Source organism: Entelurus aequoreus, linkage group LG04 (assembly GCF_033978785.1).
Source record: "Entelurus aequoreus isolate RoL-2023_Sb linkage group LG04, RoL_Eaeq_v1.1, whole genome shotgun sequence".
NCBI classification, from domain to species: Eukaryota; Metazoa; Chordata; class Actinopteri; order Syngnathiformes; family Syngnathidae; genus Entelurus; species Entelurus aequoreus.
In genome coordinates, this window is record NC_084734.1 from 34,652,982 (window position 1) to 34,669,876 (window position 16,895).

The 16,895-nt window shown below is 47.0% G+C and overlaps 1 protein-coding gene and 1 long non-coding RNA gene across 9 annotated transcripts in view; one reads left to right on the forward strand and one right to left on the reverse strand.

Annotated features, from left to right (window-relative positions):
- The window catches only part of eya4 (EYA transcriptional coactivator and phosphatase 4), a 120,405-nt gene that overhangs the window by 5,791 nt on the left and 97,719 nt on the right, over nucleotides 1-16,895 (reverse strand). For all 8 annotated transcript variants that reach the window (XM_062044681.1, XM_062044686.1, XM_062044685.1 and 5 more), the window contains 4 exons: nucleotides 14,125-14,214; nucleotides 13,958-14,016; nucleotides 13,640-13,800; nucleotides 13,339-13,453 (listed from right to left, as the gene is read on the reverse strand). In XM_062044681.1, the coding sequence (XP_061900665.1) occupies nucleotides 13,339-13,453; nucleotides 13,640-13,800; nucleotides 13,958-14,016; nucleotides 14,125-14,214 (425 nt within the window). The remainder of the gene's footprint in view (nucleotides 1-13,338; nucleotides 13,454-13,639; nucleotides 13,801-13,957; nucleotides 14,017-14,124; nucleotides 14,215-16,895) is intronic.
- Nucleotides 14,320-16,895, forward strand: part of LOC133648521 (uncharacterized) — a 39,557-nt gene continuing 36,981 nt past the window's right edge. Inside the window, exon 1 of the long non-coding RNA XR_009825881.1 lies at nucleotides 14,320-14,535. This is a non-coding gene — a long non-coding RNA (uncharacterized LOC133648521). The remainder of the gene's footprint in view (nucleotides 14,536-16,895) is intronic.

The following is a 16,895-nucleotide window of genomic DNA, read 5'->3' on the forward strand; positions in this document are numbered from 1 at the left end:
ACATGCAACATGTGGCTGGACTGGCACGCTGTATGTAAATGCTATAGAGGACAATTACTGCAGTGCAATTAGGGCACGCCCTTTATTTAGTAATTAGAGTGTAAATAGGATTATTTTTTCCCTGGGAGTAATCTATGAGAGACACTGAGATCCATAAATCTCCTGGGAAAATCGGGGGGGTTGGCATGTATGTAGCTGAGCCGCATCAGAGTGGTCAAGGAGCCGCATGCGGCTCCGGAGCCGCGGGTTGCCGACCCCTGAGCTAGGGAATATAACAACTACACTACCCAGCATGCAACGGGAGTGACGAGCATGCGCGGTAGCCCCGAAAAGTGTTGTTGGATGTCGTCACCTGTGAAAGTAAACGTCAAGAACTCAGCCAACACGCCTCGTCTGCATTATTTATAATTAGACAGACAACACATATACAGTGTGATTTTGTTTTGTTTACAAGGAAAGAAAAACAAAAGTTAAAAAAGGGAGATGTCATATATGTTGTATATATATGTATGTGCTGCGGTTGCTTTAAGAACGTTGTGACAGCTGCCGTAAAGGAGGTGCGTTGCTAGCCTGGTTGCTGTTTCCGGTTGGTCGTAAAAGTGTTCGTCATGTGTTTGTACCCTGTTTAAATCTCTCAGTAAAGTTATTCCTTGGATTATACCTTTTGTTTTGAACTTTATTATTCCATTGTTTTTCCTGCTTTCCCTATCTGCGCCTAATGACTGAGCTACGTGACGTAAATTCTTGTGATGTCTCAAGGGGCATTTCTGGTCGGGATAGGATTCGTTCCGAGGGATTCGAATAAAGAACCAACTCTTTTTCTTTACTATAGTGGTCTCGATAACGGGTACCGGTTCTCAAAAAGGGATTCGAGTCCGAGGACTCGGTTCTTTTCTTATCGAACAACCGGGAAAACCGGTTTCGAGTATCATCCCTAAGGGACAGCCCTTGTTACTACAGGGGACAGCCCTTGTTACTACAGGGGACAGCCCTTGTTACTATAGTGGACAGCCCTTGTTACTACAGTGGACAGCCCTTGTTACTACAGGGGACAGCCATTGTTACTACAGTGGACAGCCCTTGTTACTACAGGGGACAGCCATTGTTACTACAGGGGACAGCCCTTGTTACTACAGGGGACAACCCTTGTTACTACAGGGGACAGCCCTTGTTACTACAGGGGACAGCCCTTGTTACTACAGGGGACAGCCATTGTTACTACAGTGGACAGCCCTTGTTACTACAGTGGACAGCCCTTGTTACTACAGGGGACAGCCCTTGTTACTACAGTGGACAGCCCTTGTTACTACAGGGGACAGCCCTTGTTACTACAAGGTACAACCCTTGTTACTACAGTGGACAACCCTTGTTACTACAGTGGACAGCCCTTGTTACTACAGTGGACTACTCTTGTTACTACAGGGGACAACCCTTGTTACTACAGGGGACAGCCCTTGTTACTATAGTGGACAGCCCTTGTTACTACAGGGGACAGCCCTTGTTACTACAGGGGACAGCCATTGTTACTACAGTGGACAGCCCTTGTTACTACAGTGGACAGCCCTTGTTACTACAGGGGACAGCCCTTGTTACTACATTGGTCAGCCCTTGTTACTACAGTGGACAGCCCTTGTTACTACAGGGGACAGCCCTTGTTACTACAGTGGACAGCCCTTGTTACTACAGGGGACAGCCCTTGTTACTACAGGGGACAGCCCTTGTTACTACAGGGGACAGCCATTGTTACTACAGTGGACAGCCCTTGTTACTACAGTGGACAGCCCTTGTTACTACAGGGGACAGCCCTTGTTACTACAGTGGACAGCCCTTGTTACTACAGGGGACAGCCCTTGTTACTACAAGGTACAACCCTTGTTACTACAGTGGACAACCCTTGTTACTACAGTGGACAGCCCTTGTTACTACAGTGGACTACTCTTGTTACTACAGGGGACAACCCTTGTTACTACAGGGGACAGCCCTTGTTACTATAGTGGACAGCCCTTGTTACTACAGGGGACAGCCCTTGTTACTACAGGGGACAGCCATTGTTACTACAGTGGACAGCCCTTGTTACTACAGTGGACAGCCCTTGTTACTACAGGGGACAGCCCTTGTTACTACATTGGTCAGCCCTTGTTACTACAGTGGACAGCCCTTGTTACTACAGGGGACAGCCCTTGTTACTACAGTGGACAGCCCTTGTTACTACAGGGGACAGCCCTTGTTACTACAGTGGACAGCCCTTGTTACTACAGGGGACAGCCCTTGTTACTACAGGGGACAGCCCTTGTTACTATAGTGGACAGCCCTTGTTACTACAGGGGACAGCCCTTGTTACTACAGGGGACAGCCCTTGTTACTACAGTGGACAGCCCTTGTTACTACAGGGGACAACCCTTGTTACTACAGTGGACAGCCCTTGTTACTACAGTGGACTACTCTTGTTACTACAGGGGACAACCCTTGTTACTACAGGGGACAGCCCTTGTTACTACAGTGGACTACTCTTGTTACTACAGGGGACAACCCTTGTTACTACAGGGGACAGCCCTTGTTACTATAGTGGACAGCCCTTGTTACTACAGGGGACAACCCTTGTTACTACAGGGGACAGCCCTTGTTACTATAGTGGACAGCCCTTGTTACTACAGGGGACAGCCCTTGTTACTACAGTGGACAGCCCTTGTTACTACAGGGGACAGCCCTTGTTACTGCAGGGGACAACCCTTGTTACTACAGGGGACATCCCTTGTTACTACAGGGGACAGCCCTTGTTACTACAGTGGACAGCCCTTGTTACTACAGGGGACAGCCCTTGTTACTACAGTGAACAGCCCTTGTTAATACAGGGGACAGCCCTTGTTACTACAGGGGACTACTTTTGTTACTACAGGGGATAGCCCTTGTTACTACAGGGGACAGCCCTTGTTACTACAGGGGACTACTTTTGTTTCTACAGGGGACAACCCTTGTTACTACAGTGGACAGCCCTTGTTACTACAGGGGACAGCCCTTGTTACTACAGGGGACAGCCCTTGTTACTACAGGGGACTACTTTTGTTTCTACAGGGGACAACCCTTGTTACTACAGTGGACAGCCCTTGTTACTACAGGGGACAGCCCTTGTTACTACAGGGGACAGCCCTTGTTACTACAGTGGACAGCCCTTATTACTACAGGGGACAGCCCTTGTTACTACAGTGGACAGCCCTTGTTACTACAGGGGACAGCCCTTGTTACTACAGTGGACAGCCCTTGTTACTACAGGGAAAGCCCTTGTTACTACAGTGGACAGCCCTTGTTACTACAGGGAACAACCCTTGTTACTACAGGGGACAGCCCTTGTTACTATAGTGGACAGCCCTTGTTACTACAGTGGACAGCGCTTGTTACTACAGGGGACAGCGCTTGTTACTACATTGGGCAGCCCTTGTTACTACAGGGGACAGCCCTTGTTACTACAGGGGACAACCCTTGTTACTACAGTGGACAGCCCTTGTTACTACAGTGGACTACTCTTGTTACTACAGGGGACAACCCTTGTTACTACAGGGGACAGCCCTTGTTACTATAGTGGACAGCCCTTGTTACTACAGGGGACAACCCTTGTTACTATAGTGGACAGCCCTTGTTACTACAGTGGACAGCCCTTGTTACTACAGTGGACAGCCCTTGTTACTACAGGGGACAGCCCTTGTTACTACAGGGGACAACCCTTGTTACTACAGGGGACAGCCCTTGTTACTACAGGGGACAGCCCTTGTTACTACAGTGGACAGCCCTTGTTACTACAGGGGACAACCCTTGTTACTACAGGGGACAGCCCTTGTTACTACAGGGGACAGCCCTTGTTACTACAGTGGACAGCCCTTGTTACTACAGGGGACAGCCCTTGTTACTACAGTGGACAGCCCTTGTTACTACAGGGGACAGCCCTTGTTACTATAGTGGACAGCCCTTGTTACTACAGTGGACAGCCCTTGTTACTACAGGGGACAACCCTTGTTACTACAGGGGACAACCCTTGTTACTATAAGGGACAGCCCTTGTTACTACAGGGGACAGCCCTTGTTACTACAGTGGACAGCCCTTGTTACTACAGGGGACAGCCCTTGTTACTATAGTGGACAGCCCTTGTTACTACAGGGGACAACCCTTGTTACTACAGGGGACAACCCTTGTTACTACAGGGGACAGCCCTTGTTACTATAAGGGACAGCCCTTGTTACTACAGTGGACAGCCCTTGTTACTACAGTGGACAGCCCTTGTTACTACAGGGGACAACCTTTGTTACTACAGTGGACAGCCCTTGTTACTACAGTGGACTACTCTTGTTACTACAGGGGACAACCCTTGTTACTACAGGGGACAGCCCTTGTTACTATAGTGGACAGCCCATGTTACTACAGAGGACAACCCTTGTTACTACAGGGGACAGCCCTTGTTACTATAGTGGACAGCCCTTGTTACTACAGGGGACAGCCCTTGTTACTACAGGGGACAGCCCTTGTTACTACAGGGGACAGCCCTTGTTACTACAGGGGACAGCCCTTGTTACTACAGTGGACAGCCCTTGTTACTACAGGGGACAACCCTTGTTACTACAGGGGACAGCCCTTGTTACTATAGTGGACAGCCCTTGTTACTACAGGGGACAGCCCTTGTTACTACAGGGGACAGCCCTTGTTACTACAGGGGACAACCCTTGTTACTACAGGGGACAGCCCTTGTTACTACAGGGGACAGCCCTTGTTACTACAGGGGACAGCCCTTGTTACTACAGGGCACAGCCCTTGTTAATACAGGGGACAGCCCTTGTTACTACAGGGGACAGCCCTTGTTACTACAGGGGACTACTTTTGTTACTACAGGGGACAGCCCTTGTTACTACAGGGGCCAGCCCTTGTTACTACAGTGGACAGCCCTTGTTACTACAGGGGACAGCCCTTGTTACTACAGGGGACTACTTTTGTTACTACAGGGGACAACGCTTGTTACTACAGTGGACAGCCCTTGTTACTACAGGGGACAGCCCTTGTTACTACAGTGGACAGCCCTTGTTACTACAGTGGACTACTCTTGTTACTACAGGGGACAACCCTTGTTACTACAGGGGACAGCCCTTGTTACTATAGTGGACAGCCCTTGTTACTACAGGGGACAACCCTTGTTACTATAGTGGACAGCCCTTGTTACTACAGTGGACAGCCCTTGTTACTACAGTGGACAGCCCTTGTTACTACAGGGGACAGCCCTTGTTACTACAGGGGACAACCCTTGTTACTACAGGGGACAGCCCTTGTTACTACAGGGGACAGCCCTTGTTACTACAGTGGACAGCCCTTGTTACTACAGGGGACAACCCTTGTTACTACAGGGGACAGCCCTTGTTACTACAGGGGACAGCCCTTGTTACTACAGTGGACAGCCCTTGTTACTACAGGGGACAGCCCTTGTTACTACAGTGGACAGCCCTTGTTACTACAGGGGACAGCCCTTGTTACTACAGGGGACAACCCTTGTTACTACAGGGGACAGCCCTTGTTACTATAAGGGACAGCCCTTGTTACTACAGGGGACAGGCCTTGTTACTACAGTGGACAGCCCTTGTTACTACAGGGGACAGCCCTTGTTACTATAGTGGACAGCCCTTGTTACTACAGGGGACAGCCCTTGTTACTATAGTGGACAGCCCTTGTTACTACAGTGGACAGCCCTTGTTACTACAGGGGACAACCCTTGTTACTACAGGGGACAGCCCTTGTTACTATAAGGGACAGCCCTTGTTACTACAGTGGACAGCCCTTGTTACTACAGTGGACAGCCCTTGTTACTACAGGGGACAGCCCTTGTTACTACAGGGGACAGCCCTTGTTACTACAGTGGACAGCCCTTATTACTACAGGGGACAGCCCTTGTTACTACAGTGGACAGCCCTTGTTACTACAGGGGACAGCCCTTGTTACTACAGTGGACAGCCCTTGTTACTACAGGGGACAACCCTTGTTACTACAGGGGACAGCCCTTGTTACTATAGTGGACAGCCCTTGTTACTATAGTGGACAGCCCTTGTTACTACAGGGGACAGCCCTTGTTACTACAGGGGACAGCCCTTGTTACTACAGGGGACAGCCCTTGTTACTACAGGGGACAGCCCTTGTTACTACAGGGGACTACTTTTGTTACTACAGGGGACAACGCTTGTTACTACAGTGGACAGCCCTTGTTACTACAGGGGACAGCCCTTGTTACTACAGGGGACAGCCCTTGTTACTACAGGGGACAGCCCTTGTTACTACAAGGGACAGCCCTTGTTACTACAGTGGACAGCCCTTGTTACTACAGGGGACAGCCCTTGTTACTACAGTGGACAGCCCTTGTTACTACAGGGGACAGCCCTTGTTACTACAGGGGACAGCCCTTGTTACTACAGGGGACAGCCCTTGTTACTACAGTGGACAGCCCTTGTTACTACAGGGGACAGCCCTTGTTACTACAGGGGACAACCCTTGTTACTACAGGGGACAGCCCTTGTTACTACAGGGGACAACCCTTGTTACTACAGTGGACAGCCCTTGTTACTACAGGGGACAACCCTTGTTACTACAGGGGACAGCCCTTGTTACTACAGGGGACAGCCCTTGTTACTACAGTGGACAGCCCTTGTTACTACAGGGGACAACCCTTGTTACTACAGGGGACAGCCCTTGTTACTATAGTGGACAGCCCTTGTTACTACAGGGGACAACCCTTGTTACTATAGTGGACAGCCCTTGTTACTACAGTGGACAGCCCTTGTTACTACAGTGGACAGCCCTTGTTACTACAGGGGACAGCCCTTGTTACTACAGGGGACAACCCTTGTTACTACAGGGGACAGCCCTTGTTACTACAGGGGACAGCCCTTGTTACTACAGTGGACAGCCCTTGTTACTACAGGGGACAACCCTTGTTACTACAGGGGACAGCCCTTGTTACTACAGGGGACAGCCCTTGTTACTACAGTGGACAGCCCTTGTTACTACAGGGGACAGCCCTTGTTACTACAGTGGACAGCCCTTGTTACTACAGGGGACAGCCCTTGTTACTACAGGGGACAACCCTTGTTACTACAGGGGACAGCCCTTGTTACTATAAGGGACAGCCCTTGTTACTACAGGGGACAGGCCTTGTTACTACAGTGGACAGCCCTTGTTACTACAGGGGACAGCCCTTGTTACTATAGTGGACAGCCCTTGTTACTACAGGGGACAGCCCTTGTTACTATAGTGGACAGCCCTTGTTACTACAGTGGACAGCCCTTGTTACTACAGGGGACAACCCTTGTTACTACAGGGGACAGCCCTTGTTACTATAAGGGACAGCCCTTGTTACTACAGTGGACAGCCCTTGTTACTACAGTGGACAGCCCTTGTTACTACAGGGGACAGCCCTTGTTACTACAGGGGACAGCCCTTGTTACTACAGTGGACAGCCCTTATTACTACAGGGGACAGCCCTTGTTACTACAGTGGACAGCCCTTGTTACTACAGGGGACAGCCCTTGTTACTACAGTGGACAGCCCTTGTTACTACAGGGGACAACCCTTGTTACTACAGGGGACAGCCCTTGTTACTATAGTGGACAGCCCTTGTTACTATAGTGGACAGCCCTTGTTACTACAGGGGACAGCCCTTGTTACTACAGGGGACAGCCCTTGTTACTACAGGGGACAGCCCTTGTTACTACAGGGGACAACCCTTGTTACTACAGGGGACAGCCCTTGTTACTATAGTGGACAGCCCTTGTTACTACAGGGGACAGCCCTTGTTACTACAGGGGACAGCCCTTGTTACTACAGGGGACAACCCTTGTTACTACAGGGGACAGCCCTTGTTACTACAGTGGACAGCCCTTGTTACTACAGGGGACAGCCCTTGTTACTACAGGGGACAGCCCTTGTTAATACAGGGGACAGCCCTTGTTACTACAGGGGACAGCCCTTGTTACTACAGGGGACTACTTTTGTTACTACAGGGGACAGCCCTTGTTACTACAGGGGCCAGCCCTTGTTACTACAGTGGACAGCCCTTGTTACTACAGGGGACAGCCCTTGTTACTACAGGGGACTACTTTTGTTACTACAGGGGACAACGCTTGTTACTACAGTGGACAGCCCTTGTTACTACAGGGGACAGCCCTTGTTACTACAGGGGACAGCCCTTGTTACTACAGGGGACAACCCTTGTTACTACAGGGGACAGCCCTTGTTACTACAAGGGACAGCCCTTGTTACTACAGTGGACAGCCCTTGTTACTACAGGGGACAGCCCTTGTTACTACAGTGGACAGCCCTTGTTACTACAGGGGACAGCCCTTGTTACTACAGGGGACAGCCCTTGTTAATACAGGGGACAGCCCTTGTTACTACAGGGGACAGCCCTTGTTACTACAGGGGACTACTTTTGTTACTGCAGGGGACAGCCCTTGTTACTACAGGGGCCAGCCCTTGTTACTACAGTGGACAGCCCTTGTTACTACAGGGGACAGCCCTTGTTACTACAGGGGACTACTTTTGTTACTACAGGGGACAACGCTTGTTACTACAGTGGACAGCCCTTGTTACTACAGGGGACAGCCCTTGTTACTACAGGGGACAGCCCTTGTTACTACAGGGGACAGCCCTTGTTACTACAAGGGACAGCCCTTGTTACTACAGTGGACAGCCCTTGTTACTACAGGGGACAGCCCTTGTTACTACAGTGGACAGCCCTTGTTACTACAGGGGACAGCCCTTGTTACTACAGGGGACAGCCCTTGTTACTACAGGGGACAGCCCTTGTTACTACAGTGGACAGCCCTTGTTACTACAGGGGACAGCCCTTGTTACTACAGGGGACAACCCTTGTTACTACAGGGGACAGCCCTTGTTACTACAGGGGACAACCCTTGTTACTACAGTGGACAGCCCTTGTTACTACAGGGGACAACCCTTGTTACTACAGGGGACAGCCCTTGTTACTACAGGGGACAGCCCTTGTTACTACAGTGGACAGCCCTTGTTACTACAGGGGACAGCCCTTGTTACTACAGTGGACAGCCCTTGTTACTACAGGGGACAGCCCTTGTTACTACAGGGGACAACCCTTGTTACTACAGGGGACAGCCCTTGTTACTATAAGGGACAGCCCTTGTTACTACAGGGGACAGGCCTTGTTACTACAGTGGACAGCCCTTGTTACTACAGGGGACAGCCCTTGTTACTATAGTGGACAGCCCTTGTTACTACAGGGGACAGCCCTTGTTACTATAGTGGACAGCCCTTGTTACTACAGTGGACAACCCTTGTTACTACAGGGGACAACCCTTGTTACTACAGGGGACAGCCCTTGTTACTATAAGGGACAGCCCTTGTTACTACAGTGGACAGCCCTTGTTACTACAGTGGACAGCCCTTGTTACTACAGGGGACAGCCCTTGTTACTACAGGGGACAACCTTTGTTACTACAGTGGACAGCCCTTGTTACTACAGTGGACTACTCTTGTTACTACAGGGGACAACCCTTGTTACTACAGGGGACAGCCCTTGTTACTATAGTGGACAGCCCTTGTTACTATAGTGGACAGCCCTTGTTACTACAGGGGACAGCCCTTGTTACTACAGGGGACAGCCCTTGTTACTACAGGGGACAGCCCTTGTTACTACAGGGGACAACCCTTGTTACTACAGGGGACAGCCCTTGTTACTATAGTGGACAGCCCTTGTTACTACAGGGGACAGCCCTTGTTACTACAGGGGACAGCCCTTGTTACTACAGGGGACAGCCCTTGTTACTACAGTGGACAGCCCTTGTTACTACAGGGGACAGCCCTTGTTACTACAGGGGACAGCCCTTGTTAATACAGGGGACAGCCCTTGTTACTACAGGGGACTACTTTTGTTACTACAGGGGACAGCCCTTGTTACTACAGGGGCCAGCCCTTGTTACTACAGTGGACAGCCCTTGTTACTACAGGGGACAGCCCTTGTTACTACAGGGGACTACTTTTGTTACTACAGGGGACAACGCTTGTTACTACAGTGGACAGCCCTTGTTACTACAGGGGACAGCCCTTGTTACTACAGGGGACAGCCCTTGTTACTACAGGGGACAACCCTTGTTACTACAGGGGACAGCCCTTGTTACTACAAGGGACAGCCCTTGTTACTACAGTGGACAGCCCTTGTTACTACAGGGGACAGCCCTTGTTACTACAGTGGACAGCCCTTGTTACTACAGGGGACAGCCCTTGTTACTACAGGGGACAGCCCTTGTTAATACAGGGGACAGCCCTTGTTACTACAGGGGACAGCCCTTGTTACTACAGGGGACTACTTTTGTTACTGCAGGGGACAGCCCTTGTTACTACAGGGGCCAGCCCTTGTTACTACAGTGGACAGCCCTTGTTACTACAGGGGACAGCCCTTGTTACTACAGGGGACTACTTTTGTTACTACAGGGGACAACGCTTGTTACTACAGTGGACAGCCCTTGTTACTACAGGGGACAGCCCTTGTTACTACAGGGGACAGCCCTTGTTACTACAGGGGACAGCCCTTGTTACTACAAGGGACAGCCCTTGTTACTACAGTGGACAGCCCTTGTTACTACAGGGGACAGCCCTTGTTACTACAGTGGACAGCCCTTGTTACTACAGGGGACAGCCCTTGTTACTACAGGGGACAGCCCTTGTTACTACAGTGGACAGCCCTTGTTACTACAGGGGCCAGCCCTTGTTACTACAGTGGACAGCAATTGTTGTTGTTTTTTATTGAGGAAATTGTGATTACTCATGTGTCCACTAAATTGGACATCATGCATTGCAGGCTGTAATATGACCACCATGTATAGTCAGTGCCGGGCCGTGCGTTTCCCACCCAGGCCTTCAGTGATGTCCGACTTCAATGATTGCCTCTCAAAATACCATCATTTATGTCCCCACATGACCACTGCTGGAGAAATACTATATAGCAGGGGTGGGCAATTAATTTTTACCGGGGGCCGCATGAGCTACCCGAGCACTGCTGGAGGGCCACATCGACAATATTTCAATTACATTTTGCTCAATATTATTTTTTATATATACCGTAAGATAAATAATAATAATAATAATAATAGTAATACTTCAACATAGTGTGTGTAACAGCATTCCATGACTAATATATATAAATTAACATTAATAATAAATGACAGTAAAATAAGCACACATATGACTGAGGAGTCATAGTGTAACTTTGTGTGGTGTTTGAGTTGTCCGACTTTTTGTGTGGCCTTAAACGCACCAGTGGTTTAGTGCTATGCGTGTTGGTGACAGATGACAAGTTGGTTTTGGCCTGGTTTGTACGGCAGAAAATGACTAGTTTTTCGAGATAGAATTGTTTTACTCATGTTTTTGGTGTGGTTATGTCCGAATATAAACAGTTTTGTTCAATAAAGTGATCGATATAATTCCTGTCCTCGAAGCATCTCGATAGACGTTACAATAATTGAACGGTGTTCAATTGAACGGTGTTGACGAACACCATTAGGGCCGCTTGTTGTCACTGTCACTCAAAGTTGCATTGCAAAATTCCATAGAATAAATATGTTTATTTTGTTTAGAATTCAGATGGGATTTGGTGCGCGGCATATATACTTGCTGCGCGCAGCGGACGCTTGAGCAGTGCGCAATTGCGCAGGCACGCACCTTAGGTGAGGGGACGTTGCTTGGCAGTTCATGTGTTGTTGAAAACACGGCATTCCTCATCAACTTTTCTCTTTTTGGCGTCTCGGGTGTAAACCGTGCATCACTTGTCGCTGCATGTGCACCTTCACTCGCAGGTTACACACGGACACACGCCCATAAATAATACTTTTCAAAATAAAAGCAGCACAGTTGTATTGCGCGCAGGACATAGATGTTTTTTCAACTTTATTTTGTAATTGCAGTTGTTCATATTCACTCACAATCACGCATACGTCCACACGGAAGTAATACAAATAACGATTTTCAAAACAAAAGCAGCACCGTTGTATTGCACACTCGACATAGATACTTTTTTAAATTTATTTTGTAATTTATAATTGGCCTCACGCGGGCCGGACAGGGACGCACAAAGGGCCGGATGCGGCCCGCGGGCCGCAGAATGCCCAGGTCTGCTATATAGGAACACATTTACGCACTACTGAGCATTGATCACATCAACAGTGTACAAAACCGTTTTTTTTCTGGCGCATTTAAAAATCAAGTAACCCGCATCAGCAATTAAAACATATCTTATGTGGTACTGTCAAAATTTAAATTGCAAAAAACATTAAAAGTAAAAAAATATATATATTTCAACTCACAATTTATAGAACCTTTTCAACGGCTTATTCGAGTGGAAATGGCGAGCATGTCCCCATTTCATCGCCAGAACAGCCGAGCTAGCTTCCGGGGTTGGCCGACATCGTCTCACAAGATGTAGTTTCTCTTTAAATATCCTTCTTGAAAATGGCCTTGCAAATATATATCTGCCACTTAATCCACATTTTGTTCTCCTTCTCTGCTATTTTGTTATGGCTACGGCGCAACACTTCCTGCTTCCTGCTAAATTGAAACTTGTGAATGGATACTCACTTTGGAATGACAAGTGAGTATCCAACCACAGTCTCGTGAACATCAGGCTACTTAGATAGGCTACTGTCAACAACTTGTGATCTGATTGGCTATCGCAACTGTCTCTTAACTCTGTGTTCTCAAATTCATCCGCTAACGGTCCCGATGAGTATCCAATCACAGGATGTGTAAACGTCACGTTCAACGTGAGGCCATCTGGAAAGCCTTACTGACAACAACTCGTGATCTGACTGGCTATCACAATTGTGTATCAACTCTATATCCCCGTTCACTTACAGTGTACGGACACCCGCATTGTTGATTCTGAAGGCCCCGGACAGATTTGGTACAGCATGGCAACATAAGCTAGCTGAATTCTGATTGGATACAAACTAAAACTAAAAACAACAATACTGGAAGGAGCATAATATGACATGAAGAGACTATGAATACTTTTAGATATTTAGGTAGAGTAAATAAAAAAATAATTGTATCTTGAATTATGATCATGATTTCTGGTTATGTTGGGCCAGCAGAGAAGGCCTTGCTGGCCCTGACGGCACACCACTATCAATATGTAAGTCATGTGTTTGTTTTTGGAAAGCACTTAAGTCTGTAACTTTTAGGCTGCAAATTATTTCAGTTGAAATGTTATTATTAGGTAACAATATTTTGCGGATGTGGCATCACATGTACACATTGAAAATGACCATAATTCATGCATGACAGGGGCACCTGGAGCTGATGATGGACAGTGACTTGAGGGCGTGAGTAAGCCAGGAGTCGGTGAGAGCCTCGACTTCGGCTCGGAGCTGCAGCCAAGCGTCCCTCTTTGCGGGACCCAGCAGACCTGGAGGACAACATGGAGAGGTAAGACCCAGATAGAGAATATGATATCAATATTCTATGTACAACATGACAGCTGAAAGGAAAAAAAGGATTCCTGTCTGATGATGTTGGCGTGCAGGTGTTTCTAATGTTGTGGTCAGTGAGTGTGCGCTAAAAGCTGAACCCTCCCTCTGTCCGATTGGCTTACCCCCTACATTGTTTTTGTACGTGCTATACAACTCTTTGACCCGTCTGTAGCGGAAGGCCAGCTTCCTCATCCAGTCCACGCCGCCGCGGACGCCAGTAGCGAGGCACAGGTTGGCGCTGGTCGCAGCTGCATGGAAGCCATCAGTTGCAAAACTGTAAGTACTGTCGATCATAACAATGACATGTTTTATTTGCAAGATCTGCTCTGCCGGCACAACAACAAATATTGAACTGAGTCGGTGCTGTTTACAAAATTATAGCAATAAAATACATTCTTTTAAATTAAATTGTCACATATTAAATTGTAGTTAGTTGTCACCTTAAGTCCTGGCCGTTGTCGTCTGATGATACGTCATCAATATGTACCTGATCACACTCCTGTAAACATACAATGACGTCATCAACCACAGCGCTGTAACACCACGTTGCTCCACTAGATGGCAGTAGAGGCGTTGGAAAAGAAGGCCGCTAAAAAGTGTACCTCACCTCCAAATCGTTAAAGAATAAGTGCGAGTCGGCTAAGTTGAAGATCATCTCCTCCATCCTCAGACCCAGCGTGACGGCCATGGGGGGGTCCTGGGCGAGCACAAAGACCACCACCATCAAAAGATGATTTAGAGAGACACTCATCACCGCACATGCTGACAGGGCTTGCACTTGTTCTCTCCCATCAACATTCCTTTTGGCCTGAGTGTGTGTGTGTGAGTGTGTGTGTTCTTTTGGCCTGAGTGTGTGTCTGTGTGTGAGTGTGTGTGCGCGCGTGTGTGTGTTCAGGCTCAGCTGCAAAAACCATCATGTACGATAGGTCAGCGAGGGTCGACAGCTTGCCGAGCCATTCGCTGACGCTGTCGCTGCACCAGAATAGAAGGCAGCCAAAATACAGCAGAGTGGAAGTGGGTGAGAGAGGCACACACGCACACACACACACGCATAGGAGGAGTGGGCATTCCCAAGTGAGAAAGTGACATCCCCTTTGAGTCCCCACACTGACAACTTGTGTGCGTCAAAAACATAAATTTAGGTCTTGTTTTATTTGTTTGTGATTATGCAAAAAGCAGCACAATGCAGACATTTAATCCTAAGGAACTTTTAAATGGTTTTGATATTGTAGTTTCCAATCTGCTCCATGAATGCTGATTCCCATTTAGAAAATGTTTGTTTCTTTAGGAAATAATGGTAATAAAAATGTGTCGTGAAAGCTGCAAGTTACATTTAACATTGTCAACTTGTCATACATGTATAAAAGTCAGTTATTACATACAATAAACCACAAAGCCAAAGAAAAAGCATTCTATGGTGGATATCACATAATGGTAGTCAATTGTATTAATCACAATTACAAAATATTTTTTACATTTATGTGACACAATGTTTATACTTTAATAAATCAAACATGAATTGAATTTGATGCATGTTTTGTACAAATTCAAGGGAAATAAATCGTTCAATATTTTTTTCCGTGCAAAATGACACAAATATATACAGTACAGGCCAAAAGTTTGGACACACCTTTTCCTCATTCAATGCATTTTCTTTATTTTCATGACTATTTACATTGTAGATTGTCACTGAAGGCATCAAAACTATGAATGAACACATGTGGAGTTATGTACTTAACAAAAAAAGGTAAAATAACTGAAAACATGTTTTATATTCTAGTTTCTTCAAAATAGCCACCCTTTGCTCTGATTACTGTTTTGCACACTCTTAGCATTCTCTCGATGAGCTTCAAGCACACCTGTGAAGTGAAAAACATTTCAGGGGACTACCTCTTGAAGCTCGTCGAGAGAATGCCAAGAGTGTGCGAAAAAGTAATCAGAGCAAAGGGTGGCTATTTTGAAGAAACTAGAATATAAAACATGTTTTCAGTTATTATAGTAGTATTATAGTATATAGTCATGAAAATAAAGAAAACACATTGAATGAGGAGAAGGTGTGTCCAAACTTTTGGCCTGTACTGTACATTTATAAACCTTCCTAAACTACTAGCAGGATTTGAACCCAGTACCTCTGTCTGCAAAACAAGGGCTATGATGTAATTACTTACTAGTTAGAATATGACAATATGTTGGCGGTAAAATGTTATACTATGTCATTCATTAATTGACATTTTATATGTGCTTCTTCACACAAAATGGGCCCCCCCCACAGATCGCAGGGTGTGTTCTGCCTATAGGACGGTGGCAACTTTTGAGCTATATAAGTTTTCCCTGCAAATATTGATCCGATTCTACAATTAACCACTACAGCAGTTTTTTTTTTTTTTACTTTGAACTCATCTATTAATAATCTGTTCTCGGGTCAAACTGTTGCCGTCATAAGACCTGCCAAGATTAGTGTCTATGGATCAGGGAGTCCCACCACGCCGGAACATTCCACACTCATTTCAATGCGGATTTTATGCAATTTTGTAGGATGCTTTTATTACCCGACACAACCACTAGGGGGGACATTTCCAGAGTATTTCAGAATTTCTATGACATGTTGTGATGTTTCAATCAGCATTTTGGGAATGTGATATCTCTCAACTGTCTTATATAATTACTGAAAGAGTCTGAACTTTTTAGGATTATGAACAGAGATTGTGTGTGTGTGTGTGTGTGTGTGTGTGTGTGTGTGTGTGTGCGCGTGTGTGTGTGTGAGATAGAGAGAATTAGGGTCTTCTCTATTTATCCTCATAAAAAGACAAACAATATTCTGAGCCAATTCATCGCTGTGGTCAGTGTGAGAGAGGCTACTCGGGGTCCTGCGGTTGCTATGCCAATAGTGTAAACACTATTTTGGGAGAGGTGTGAACAGACACAGCTGCCGCTATATCTCATACGATGGGTGGGCGGGGGGAGATAACGCTTTTATTTTAAGGCAAATATATCCATGCGGTTTCGTGCAAATTGTTGGCCAGCGCTTAGCGGGAGACGATAAGTGGACTTTTATCATGAGGACGTTGTAGTGATGACATCATGTGACGGCTCTGTTTGTTTACAAGTCTGTAGCCAAGACTCAACTTGTCTCGTTGTCCTTTTGGTACTCTGCTTTGTTTCTCCAAAAAAAACCACCTGCAGTGCCACAATATTAGGTACACTCTGATACAACAGGGTATGTAATGTATACATCCACTAAGCCTATTTTTGACCTTGTAATATTGCTCATTATTAAACACATGCATACTGTATACCAGTCCTTCTCAAATAGGGGGGCGCGTGTGACCTCGGGGAACATGTTTTTTTACCGTACCAGAATATGATGATGTGAAGTGT